The 13250-nt window shown below is 41.0% G+C and overlaps 1 protein-coding gene across 2 annotated transcripts in view; it reads left to right on the top strand.

Moving 5' to 3' along the window:
* The first annotated feature begins 3453 nt into the window (after positions 1-3453).
* RASGRF2 (Ras protein specific guanine nucleotide releasing factor 2) overlaps positions 3454-13250 on the top strand; it is a 237149-nt gene continuing 227352 nt past the window's right edge. For both annotated transcript variants that reach the window (XM_047070691.1, XM_047070764.1), the window contains exon 1: positions 3454-3741. In XM_047070691.1, coding sequence (XP_046926647.1) covers positions 3454-3741 — 288 coding nt within the window. The remainder of the gene's footprint in view (positions 3742-13250) is intronic.

A 13250-nucleotide genomic window follows, 5' to 3' on the forward strand; every position in this document is an offset into this window, starting at 1 on the left:
CTTATACCTTGCCTAGAAAAGGCAAAAAAAAAAAAAAAAAAAGACCCTTTCACTGTTATCAGTGAGAAATGCTTTATTGCCCTCGAAAATCAACTTAAACTGACCTTTTCGGGGAAAGAGTCCATAAAATGCAAGAGGGAAAAACAATGAATTCACAGAAGAGCTTTGCTCCCACCCACTTGGAACATAGTCCCTTTAGCCAACCTGTTTGATCAGCTGGGGAAAAAGCATCCTCATTTACATAACCTCCTGACCCTTTGTGTTTCAAGATGGCACCATTCCAGGGAAGCAGTTTCCTTATGAATGAAGGAGGCTAAAGGCCCACCAATGCCCATCAGACCCCACAGGATACTTCTTCTCTAGATTGTCCTGGGATTTCTGGTTGTTTCCATTCAGTCTTGCAAAATGATCTAATATTTGCAAATGTGTGTGCCCTCTAACAATTCAGTGACCAAATAGTATATTAATTTAGGAAATAGTTACTGTAATAACTTTTTGTAATAATGACTTGTGTGCCAGGTGCATATAAGCTCTCCTACTGGGTGCTTCTGGGATTATAGCCCTGTCTTGAAGAAGCAGATAGGCAAGTGAGAAACAACTAAACATTAATTCCTATTCCTAATAGACTGAGCACACCAGGACTAGAGCACTGTCTTTTCTCTGTATCTTCTACATCACCTAAGTTTGAGGACATAAACAGGTGATCAATCAATCAATCTTTCTCACAGTGAATTTCCATAATTAAAACCAACAAAGATCACGGAGCCAAATTTCAGAGGAAGCCAGAGCTCCCTCCTGTCACTGTCAGGGTGGCCATGACAGCTACAACATCTTACAGGGTAGGAAGTGATGACAGACAAGAGGCTGAGGTGAATACTTCGTGTGGTTCAAATCCAAAGGACATTTGAGTAGAAAGAAAAGATCAGTTAGTACTGAAATTAGCCTCTACACCAGAGACATTGTTTATTAGGGAAAGAGTGTTTCACATCTGGAGAAAAACCACAAGTGGCTAGAAGGTTTGAATACTCATTGCAAAATTGTTTTTGTACTGAGTTCACACACTAATGGTTTCCACTCAACAGTGGAGCCCATCAGCTACACAGGTATCAATTCATGATTCTCAGACCTGGGACTGGACCACAGAGAAGGAAATAAAAGGCCTCCTGAGGCAATTGCCATCTCCTCCTCATCTAGAATAAATGTCCACGTTTATTTATTGTTTCTGTACTATATCTGCTCTAAAGAACAATGCAAGCTCCCAGCTGGGTGAAACCCAAATTAGCACAGCACTGTCCCTAAGACATTTAAAAATGTGCAAAGAGAAACTGACCACTGCTCTCACACTGTAAATTCAAATGGCAATTTCTCTATTGTATAATTTTTAATAGTGAAAGTGTTTTGTTTTTGTTTTTAGGGAAAATGGAAAAAACACTCAGCTGCTCAGTGAGGCAGAGTTAAAATATTCTGCAAAAACAGCACTTATGGAACAGGCAGAACCCCTGGGCCATCAATTTATGAACACACAACTTGTGGCACAAGACAGGTGTATTGTTGCAGACTCATGGTCCGGAAAAGGATTTTATTTTATTAAAAAAAAATTTTAACAATAAACACTTCATGGCAAACTATTTTTATGATAAGTGACTAATGGGAATAAAAAGTATATATAGTAGAATCAAATACTGGCACTCCCTGGGGCTTTCACTAGCTTTCTTCTGCAGCTGCTGGGCACGTTATTTCTTTTCCACTTACATTTTATAATAGGGGTCTCGGTTGTCCAGTCGTACTTGTGAGATTTGTTAATCAAATGCATTCCAGTCCTAGCTAGGGTATCTAGTGAATCTAAGACAGCATGACTTCTGGAGACATTCTGGCAGGGCTCAGCAAGTCTCCCTTGTTTGGGTATTTTTTTCTGGTTGAAACTCTGCTTAAAATTTAGTTTCTTTCATCTTAATCCTGAGAAACCACATGCATTGAGAAGGGACCAACAGCATTTAGGAACAGGGGGTTGCCCTCATTAACCTTCTCCTCCAGTTTTAAATACAACAATGCAAGTACAAGAGGAAACGTCAAGGTTGTCCGTTATGTAAAGCCACCCTGTGACTCCACCTACGGCTATGGAAATGCATGGATGGCTGAGTGTGAGTGTATGGATGTGCAGGTGAGTTGTGAGTTTGTGTGAATGGGTTTGTGAAAGTGTGAATTTGCACGAATGTATATTTGTATGCTTCTGAGTGTTTGTGTATGAGTATGTTTGCGTATGTTTTTTTGAGTGAATGTGTTTGAGTTTGTCTGCTCCCTGTGTGTATTTGTGTATGATGATCTGTGTGTGTATTACTGTGAATGTATGAGTATAAATAAGCTGCGCATGTGTATTTATGTGTAATGCTATGAGTGTGTGTGTGTATGTTGAGTGTATATATGTGTATATGTCCATTTTGTGTGTGAGTTTGGGCGAGTGTGTATATAAGTATATGGTTGGTTTGTGTGGTAAATGCGTGTTTGGGTGAGTGTATAAGTGTGTGCACGTATGTAGTTGCCCGGGTAAGTGTGTAATTGCACACAAGCAAGTTTGTATTTTTGTGTGAAGTGCTCATTGTGGTTGTATTTGTTTTTATATGATTGCATAATTTTCTGTGGAAGCATTGTGTGTGTAGGAGTGTGACTGAGTTTACGACTGTGTATTTGTGTGTATGTGTATTCTTGTTTGTATGACTGTGAACGTCGTGTGAGGGTGTAATTGTGAAAACGCGAGCGTTGTGTTTCGACCTGCACGTTGTGTCAGTGTGTTGTGTGCATGTGAGTGTATATATTCGTCTGGGCTTGCGGGCGCGCGTGTGAGCGGGTGAGTGCTGCCGCCGCGCGCCTGCACCTCCCGGCTTTCCCCCCCATCGCGGCGCGGAAACAGAGGCAGCAGCCGGCCAGCCCGGCGAGGGAGGCACTGCGCGCGCCTGGGCGAGCGGGCTGCGCCGCCGTCACCGCCGCCGCGCCGACTTTGCCCTTTAAATCGGTCTCCAAGCCGATTACAGCTGATCTCCCACGTGACGTTTTACCTTCTGTTTCCCGGAGCCAGTTGCCCGAGGACAGTCCTCCTCGGGCTGCCGCGCGTCGCGCCGCCCCAGACCGCCGCGGGGCTCCGGCTCCCGCAACTTCGGGCGAAGCGGAGACGGATCCGGGCGCCCTCTCGGGGCCACTTTTCCGCGCGGGCGTCGGGGGCTCCCAGGGCTTCGCTCGGCCAGGAGGGCGGCGGTCGCGGTCGAGAACGTGCCCTGGCCGCAGCCGGGAGCCCCTCAGATCCGCGAGGCGCCACGCCTCGAAGGGCGGCGGGGTGCCCTGCGCTCGGCGTCAGGCAAGGGGGCGCCCTTCGCCAGCCCGGACCGGAGCGGGCGCGCCCTGGGGCGAGTTGGCCGAGAGATGGCTTCGAGGCAGCGGTGAGCCCCCCGCGCCCTCACCATGCAGAAGAGCGTGCGCTACAACGAGGGGCACGCCCTGTACCTGGCCTTCCTGGCCCGAAAGGAGGGCACCAAGCGCGGCTTCCTGAGCAAGAAGGCAGCCGAGGCGAGTCGCTGGCACGAGAAGTGGTTCGCTCTCTACCAGAATGTGCTCTTCTACTTCGAGGGCGAGCAGAGCGGCCGCCCGGCGGGCATGTATCTCCTGGAGGGCTGCAGCTGCGAGCGGACGCCCGCGCCGCCCAGGGCCGGGGTCGGGCCAGCCGGCGCCCGGGACGCGCTGGACAAGCAGGTACCATCCGCCCTTCTTCCTCTGTCTCCCTCCCTCCCGCCGTGGAACTCCCTGTTCCAACCCTCGAGGTCTAGGGCTCGACAGAACGCGGGAACCGTGCTCCGAGATCCTAGGTTCCCCTGCGGTGTCGGGGGCAGGACATCTGCACGCGCCTCCCCATCTCCATCCCCCTTTCTCCCCCACCTCCTTATAATCGGTACTGAGGCCCCGCTTTGTTTCTTTCGCGACCCTGAAAGAGGTCGGCTCTTTTCATTGCGAACCATCCGTTGCTTCGCTAGACCTTGTTCGGAAGGATTTTCTGTGGTGATGAGGGTTGACACCTGTTGGATTTAGATTGGCAAGACGGAACTAACTTATTTGGGAAAGTTTGGTTTCTCCCTTACCCGGCTGGTGCGTGTAGGTCTGTTTTTTTTTTTTTTTTTTTTTTTTTTTTGCCTGCACATGTTTGATGGCTGGTTGTGTAAGGAAGAAACGGGGGCTCCCAGGAAAGGACAGGAACTTTCTGTTGGCCGTTTTCAATCTGTTTTTGTGGTTTATGTCCGTTTACCTTGCTAACATTTGACCTGCTGGGTCTAATTATGAAGGTAAATGTGAATCCATTACCCTCAGGATTAGTATTTGCTAGCCACATTCCTGCTACGTTTAAACATGTGGGCATTTTTAAAGAATGCTTCTCTGTACTTTTAAATGAATGCTTTGAAAATAAATGTGACCTTTTTATTCCGGGTCATAATTTTATTAGTTTTGCTGTGTTCGCACTCGGGGAGGACAAAAGCCCCTCTAGGTTTAGTACCTCCTGCCCCCCCCCCATTCCTGCAAATGCGAAATTTGTATTTTTTTTTTCAATCACCATTTAGTTATTAAAGCTAGAGCAGACTAATTTTATGGTCTCAAACGTTCTCACTTCGCTTCTAGATCTCCACCTTGAAAAAAAGAGGCCGATTGTTTTCGCTGTTGCATAAAAATGTTTCGCAGCTGAATTTTCCCAGCAAGTTAGACCAAACAGCTTCTCCGGCAAGAGAGTGGCTGTGGGAGGCGCTAGCGATGGGATGATGAATAAGATGCCTGCATAACCCCTGGGGCTTATAAAACAATGTGTAAAATTAAGAGGAGTTCAAACTAGATTAACCAGGAGTTTTTTTTTTTTTTTCCACTTCGGTTTCACTATAAATCATTAACAGACTTATTTGATTAAACTTGTTACAGCGCATATAAATCTGAAATTTAAAAAATATCCTCTTTGGTTTTTGGGGACATGTTGAGGGTTTTTTGAAAAACTGATTTTCTATTTTGTAGATGTAGATACTGGAAATATAAGTTGAAGTTTCAAGTTCTACATTTTTTAATTTAAATTAAGAGAAGGAAAAGGGTTTTGAGGAAACAGATTTGTTTCAGTATCTATTTTTTTTCTGTTGGTGAGATTTTTTTTAAAAAAAGGCATGTGTTCCAAGGCCCCACCGGAGCCATAACTAATAGGTTCTTTTTCTTTTTTTTTAATGTTTATTTATTTCTGAGAGAGAGAGAGAGAGAGAGAGAGAGAGAGAGGCACACACAGAGTATGAGTGGGGGAGGGGAAGAGAGAGAGAGGGAGACATAGAATCTAAAGCAGGCTCCAGGCCTTAAACTGTCAGCACAGAGCCCCACAGGGGGCTTGCACCCAGGAACTTCGAGATCATGACCTGAGCCAATGTTGGACGCCTAACCGACTGAGCTACCCTAGATTCTTAAATGTTATTATGTGTGAAAGAAAATACCCTGAATATATCATTGACTTATTCCAAATTAGGAATAATTAGGACTTAATTCCAAATTAGGACTTAATTCCAAATTAGGTTTTCTCTTTGTATTTATACTAATATCAGGAGCTAGCCACTACTTTTTTCTTTTTTTGAGTTGGGGGTGGTAAGATGTTACTTGTTGGAATTTGTCTGGCTGGCTGACCAGTTAACGTTATATGAAAACCAATATTTTTCTACTTGGAAAATATCTGTACTGTCCTCTTCTGGACAGTTTTCTTTATACCACACTTTAATAAATAAAGGTAATCTCCAAATAGTTTGACTTTTATGCCACTTTCTTTTTTTTTTTTTTAAATTTTTTTTTTCAACGTTTATTTATTTTTGGGACAGAGAGAGACAGAGCATGAACGGGGGAGGGGCAGAGAGAGAGGGAGACACAGAATCGGAAACAGGCTCCAGGCTCTGAGCCATCAGCCCAGAGCCCGACGCGGGGCTCGAACTCACGGACCGCGAGATAGTGACCTGGCTGAAGTCGGACGCTTAACCGACTGCGCCACCCAGGCGCCCCTTATGCCACTTTCTAATGGAAATCCTAAGCAAGTCATCCTAGTAAAAAAAAAAAAAAAATTCTGTTGTCATACAAGTTATGAGTGTTTCTCACTCATTCTCTACATCTTTAAGAGGATAGAAATGAGAACCTTTGGTCCATGTGAAAACACCTGAGGTACACAGGAGTTGGATTGGGAAATCTGTCAAATTGTGTCTTCTGTTAGCCATGCTTGCCTGACTTAGGTCAGTTTAGCAGGTTGATGCTTTTCTGTAATACTGCCTGTCTGGGTGTGTTTGAAGAATTAAGAAGAAATTGCAAAGATAGGAAACAAAAAGAAACCTTCTACCTTAAGCTTACAGTTTATGCACTGGGTTCCCTTTCAGTTAATTTATGTTGTTCTGTGCTCCCATCTTCTCAAACACCTAGACTTGAAACTAGCGAAGTTGAGGCACTGAACAGGGACTGTCTTAAGGTTTGCATCTCCAAATATCCTTCTGGAGCTTTCCGAATAAATGTCTCTGTCCAACCCATAAACATAGTTGAAGATCAGGGCTTGAAATGAAATTTAGGGAGGCAGAGTGGTTTTCCTCCACCATGTTGCTGTGACCTCCATATGCAAATTTCTTAACAGTTCCTCTGTGTTTTTTTTTCTTTCTGTGAATGAAATCTGTTTCATAATATTTAGAAATTAAGAGTCGGGCTAAGAAGATTTCAAGTTGCCTTTCAATAATGGTATCTCCTGTTTCTAATGTTGTAACAGCAGCGTGAGCTTTTGCTGTGTAGAGGATGTGACAGACTATTTCATAAGATTTAAAGATTACCATTCTCAGTAATAAATGCTAAATCTGAGAAGCTAAGGACAAGCACGTGATCAAAGTGGACATTCTAATAGGTCAGCAGATGTGCAAACCAACATCATCGCTAGAACAGAGACATTCTTATTTACATTGGAGGGCGATGTAATGTCATTGACAGTTACTATAGTTAATGCAGTTTTTGCTATAAAATGCCTATAATCATTCTTGTCAGTTTAAATGGTACTTATCCTTCAAATGATTCTTAAATTCTGTTTAATTGTGTTTTAAGGTAAGTCATAAGAAGAAAACACTCACTGGTTTGCTTCTAAATAATTCAAAGGAAGTTGGGTGATGAAAGAAAAAATTAAGGTTTTTATTTTAAACCACTGTTAAAGTGTTTTTTTAAAACTGCTTCCAGTTAAGAAGAAAAAAGAAAGGTGTTTTTCACTTTACAAATGTGCCTGTGTTGAAGGAATATTTGCCTTGCTCCATTTTTTTCTGGAGTGTCCCAAAGATTTCACTTTGGTAGGTTCTTAGGAGGTTGATTGCAAAACTCTCATATCAAGTTTCCTTAGTGGCTACTTTTTTTTTGTTTTATGTTTATTTATTTTTGAGAGATAGAGGGAGAGAGATAGAGACATAGGATGAGCAGGGGAGGGGTAAAGAGAGAGAGGGAGACACAGAACCCAAAGCAGGTTCCAGGCTCTGAGCTGTCACCACAGAGCCCTTTGCAGGGCTCGAACCAAGAACCACGAGATCGTGACCGCGAGATCATGACCTGAGTCATGACACCCAACTGACTAAGCCACCCAGGCACCCCTCCATAGTGGCTACTTTTTAGGTACTTTTAGTTATGGTGATATAATTAAGATGAATTCAGCCAAAAAAAAAAAATTGTAAATAGTGTTCCTTTTCTTGCAAATGTGTGTTGGTGGTACTTATTTCTTTAAAAAAATCTCCATTTATGTAAAATGAAAAACTTTTCGTTCTAGGTAAAGGCGTTCAAGGGGAATGGGAATTTGAGTTTAGTAAGTACCTTCTATGTGCCAGGCTCTGTGTAAGTCTCCATTATCACATCTCATTTGAACCTCACTTCAGCTCTTGGAGATTGGTAATGTTTTATTCGTTTTTACCTATGCTAACACTGAGACTTACAGCATTTTTGGGATATAGAGATGATCCAAGTCCAGTTCCAGGTATGAAGATTGAATCATCTCGAGGAGTGCCTTAGTAAGGAAGCTTTTTAAATAGATTGAGCTTCAAGAAATTTAAAATCTGAGTGGGATGGGGGTTGGGATTGTAGTATGTGAATCACTGTTTTGTTTATTCTTATTTCCCTTTAAAAACTAAAGGGCAGTTGTGATTCTTGAGAAATATAATTGCAGACCATTGCATTTTCAAAGAAAAATGAGATTTATGTTAAACAATTTTAAATTTTAGACAAACAGTTTTGCATGGCATTCATTTCCTTCAATAGGGGATCTGTAAAAATATTTGCACTTAAGTGAAAGTGCATATCCGGTTAGTCTGGTCCATCTAAGTAACTGTATGTGTCTTGCTTATTAGCAGGCAAGACATATAGGAGCAAAGCGGTATTTATTCTTATTTTCCTGGTAATGTTAAGTGTTCCATTCACCCTGATGTCAGTTGTTTTTGGTCTAAAAGATCTCCGTAGTTCTGGAGGTTTAAAGTAGTAGATACTTGTCATATTTGTGCTGAATTAAACATGTTGATTTAATTTTAAAGGGATTAAAGGTTATGTGATTTCCCCTGTCACCTCATTACTAACCAGTCATTTTAGCCTTCCTAACTTGACCACAAGCAGAGGATTTTAATCGTTTTATGGAATTAGGCAGAGCTGTACGCAAGCCCTGAAATACTTGTGGAGGGTGGGGAGTGTGGATGGTGGATTTTAGGTCTAGTTCATGTTGTTTAATTGATGCATAATAACCAGCTCAATATTTTCTTTTTGACCTTTGCTTCTTGAACATAAATGAAGGGAAATGGGATAAAAATATTTACTAAATCTTATAAAAAGTTTTAAAACATAATTTAAGGAGGAGAAATGATTTGTTGCCTAAACTTTGTAATCATTCTTTCATTTAAACTTAAATGAAGAAAAATTCTATGGATTAGCAACATGTAGTTATTTTAATTTTGGTTACACTAAACCTTCCTATTTATATTATTGTAACATAATTTGATTTCTTTGGGAATTAAAAAATAGAGATATTTTCCTTTCACTGGGTGATGATAAATTGTAGAGCATGTGTAATAACCACGTTTCTGTTTTTAGCAAGCAAATGTTAATAGTTGGTTAAAACAATTGATATTGCTGTGTGTTTAATGCAGATATGTTTAAGGTGATTTTGTCCATATTTTTCAGTAAATATGCATGCTTCGGTCAATGTAATTTTAATTTTGTAGAATAGGAAAACCTAGTCCTTAAGATTATTTTGTAATGAAAGAAGACAGGTTGACAAACAATTTGGCTTTACTTACTAGATCTTAAGTCCCAATTTTTACACTTTTAAACTAGCTTTGTGTTTTCATGCTTGTTCATTTGTATTATAAGAAAGGGATATATGTACTTATGTGTGTGTGTTTATTGGGTTTGTTATCTTCTATCATTAAATATGAAACATTTGTTTTGCAGTTACATATTTTGGAGTTTACAGATTTTTATTTATATCATTAACATTTTGGGATGTGAATTGTAAATTCAATCTGTCTACAAGTTAAGGAGTTTTATTTTTCAGGACTATATATTCTGTTTCATTAATCGCTATATGAATTCCTCTTTGAAATAAGCTTACCTTAATTAAAGCTGTGTATAGTAAAATATTAGTTAATATTTTAAGTGAAACTAGAAAATGATACTTGTTAGGTATCAATATAGTACTGTTGCAAACATTTGTTTATTTTATAATATTTGGTCATTATTCTAAAATTTACCATTATTCCAAAATTATTTGTTATACTTCAGTTGGTATAATTTTCAAATATGAACCGATTGTGAAGTTATAAATACATGATTTTGGCTCCACCAAAGCGTATATTTTAGCTTTTTTGCCCAAAGCGTATATTTTAGCTTTTCTGCCAAACATGATGGTGTGTCTGTTTAGAAAAAAACAGTAGCAGAATTTTCTTTCTTTTTTCTTTTTATCTTTGAGAAAACATTGGTATCAGTAGGTGGACCAGAGGTGCAGAAAGCACATATTCTCACTTTTCCTTTTTACTGGCACTTGAAAAAATTAATTTTTTTTTTGAGCAGAAGGCAAAAGTTTATTAAGAGTATAAGATCAGAAAGGAAGAATGGTATGAAAGCTCTCTTTACAGAGAGGGGGCATTCGAAAGTGAATGCTCGCCGACTACAGACCAGGGACTTTGTTTGTTAGGGTTTTGGTTGACCCTAGGGGTTTAATAGGGGTGGTCTATGGCCAAATGTTCCTTGTGGGTCATACATGGTAAGACTTTTGTCAAATTCCTGAAGGGAACCTGAGGGGGAGTAGGTGGTGTCTGTTACATTCTTAAGAGGAACCTTAAGCCCGAGGGGGTTTGCTATGGTCACATGCTCCCGGCATTCTTCCAAAGTACGTGCTTTCCCCATCCAGAGACCTCAGGTCCTAACCTTTTCCTTTCTGCCTACTGAATCCTGTCTTTTCCTATCATATTCTCCCCGCCCCCCCCCCCCCCCGAACATGTGACTGTCACTGCCATTAGGAATTGGGACAAGGACTGATCTTAACTGCTTCCTGCTGAAGGGGGCAGTCAGAGCAGGTTCTAAGGTCAATCCAGAGGTCCGATATAATGGGGAGGTGTTTGGAACATCTGGGCTAGCAAAATTTTCTTGGACGTCTTATTTTTCTTGCATATGCGATGGCTTAGTTAGAAGACATTGATATCTTAGGTGAGCCCCCAAAGAAACGTTGCAGGACTTTTTACCTCAGTATCTGGAGTTCATTGTCTCACAGCTTCAAAGAATGAAGAGGTGGACAGAAAAGGAGCCACAAGCAGAAGTTTATTAAAAGTAGAAGATCAGAAAGGAAGAATAGTAGCAAAACTGTCTTTACCTGCTGAGAGGGGACATTTGAAAGTGAAAAACTTATGATTCAAGGAAAAATAAAGTTGCAAATCATTTCTCCTAAAACTCCTCACAGTAATGCCAAATGCCCCAGATATACTTTTAAGGAAAAGGCAGAAAGGCACGCACACACACACACGCACACACACGCACACAATCAGTGTTTGATCAGTGTTTATTTCAATCGTATTTGTTTTCTTTTTGAACTATAAAGAAAGACATGAGAAAGTTGGGGAGTCCTATAAAAGTCTACTTTACAGCATCAGAGTAGAGTCAGTTAATGAAAGTTAGAATTCTCGGAAGATCTGAGAAGACACAGACAGATAAAATGACATTAAAACAGCTATGCTTCAAAATAAAATTTATCGATCCTTTAGTGCTGTATTTTTCTTAAATGTAGGCCACAGTTTCTTTTATTAGCTCTTCCCATACGCCCCAATGTGACATTGCATGAGACCCATGATGATACAAACAGCAGGAGTCCAAGGGACTCTGGTTGCTGGTACTTTGCATTCTTTTCAGATTCCTGAAATGTTTTATTTTGTCATTGGTCTGATTTAATTTAGACAATGCCTGATTCATTTCCTGAGCTGTATTTATGAGCCCGTGCCATTTGTGTGACTAATGTAAACAGAGGGGTTAATGCTGTCCAATAGAGGGAAGATTGGAAAGCTAAGAGGTTTCCTGGGAATAGCAATGTAGGAATGTGGAGGTGGTAACCTGGTCTACGGCTCATCATGAAAGTAGCATCCGAATTCCTCACGGAAGCCATGCCGAGACCATGTCAATGATGTGTAGGTATAGGAGGCTGTTCACATCTGATAGGAATTTGCTTTCTTTCAACTTTAGGTTTATCAGTTTCCAAGTCCGATGGTAGTATTGTGTATGGCTCGGTTCAAGAGTGAAATTGCCAGGGTTTCTGTCTCAACTTAGCTACTCACCTATATGTGATCTTGAGCAATGTCTCTTGCTAAGCCTGGTCCCTGCCTGAAGACGAGCATCATGACAGTACCTACGTCATCAGGTTGTTAGGCAGTAGTCCACACCAGGCTCTTAACATGGCATGTGAATAGTCTACACATTTGTCAGCTGGTGTTTCCATTAAATTCTTTCTAATGTAATTCCTTGTTGGTTTTCTACTTTATTTTATTTTTTATTTTTTTAAAAGTTTATTTATTTATTTGGAGAGAGACAGAGAGAGCATGAGTGAGGGAGGGGCAGAGAGAGAGGGAGACAGAGAATCTCAAGCAGGTTCCGTGTGGTCAGCACGCAGAGCCTGATTTGGGGCTCAATCCCATGAAACTGTGAGATCATGACCTGAGCTGAAATCAAGAGTCTGACTCTTAATCAACTGAGCCACCCAGGCATCCCACTTTTTGTTTTCATTACTTTGGTCATTTAGGAAGTTTTTTCTTTCCTTCCTCTTTAGAAATGTTTTAAGTTTAACACAAAATAGAATAGTTCAGGGAATGCTAATATATCTGTCTTCAGTAATCTCCAGCTTTCTGCTTTCTTGTGATCTTTGTTTCCCTCCACACATGCTTCTTTTTCTCCCCCTAGACTATTTTTTTTTTAATTTTTTTTTCAACGTTTATTTATTTTTGGGACAGAGAGAGACAGAGCATGAACAGGGGAGGGGCAGAGAGAGAGGGAGACACAGAATCGGAAACAGGCTCCAGGCTCTGAGCCATCAGCCCAGAGCCTGACGCGGGGCTCGAACCCACGGAACCCACGGACCGCGAGATCGTGACCTGGCTGAAGTCGGACGCTTAACCGACTGCGCCACCCAGGCGCCCCTCCCCCTAGACTATTTTAAAGCAAGCTCTACACATTGTATTATTTAACTTATAAATAAGGATTTTTTTTCTTTTTTGCATAAACCTTGTTTGGCACTGAATATTATGCTAAATGTGGCTCTCAAAAGAATGATCTTGGAAAGAGGATGTAACGTGTTTCTGTTTTAATGTGTGTTGTTATAATGGTCCTCATCTTTTTGCTTCTTTGATATCATTATAAAGGAAACAACTTAAGACAGTAGTTGTGAAGACGTAAAGGTGGTGGAATTAGCTTTTAAATAAATTCCAGTATGTTAAATCCAAAAGAAAAGAAATTTGAAATCAGTTGTTTAGCTGTGATCATAGTGTAAAAATATTTTCATGATTTGACTTCACTCTAGGGGATATTAAATCATAGGGGATTCTCTTACTGAGGGTTCTTCTTTGCTTTATTGAAGTCCATTTTCCAAACTCTTAAGAGCTGTGTAGCTCGAAGAATCTTGTTTAGAGCAAGAATGAGTGCTTCCTCCTGTGGCATCCTTAATGCTGCTTCTCACGAAGCTC

The sequence above is a fragment of the Lynx rufus genome, unplaced genomic scaffold (assembly GCF_022079265.1).
Source record: "Lynx rufus isolate CCGP_SWC_20201006 ecotype Redwood Valley unplaced genomic scaffold, mLynRuf1.p SCAF_1, whole genome shotgun sequence".
Classification (NCBI taxonomy): Eukaryota; Metazoa; Chordata; class Mammalia; order Carnivora; family Felidae; genus Lynx; species Lynx rufus.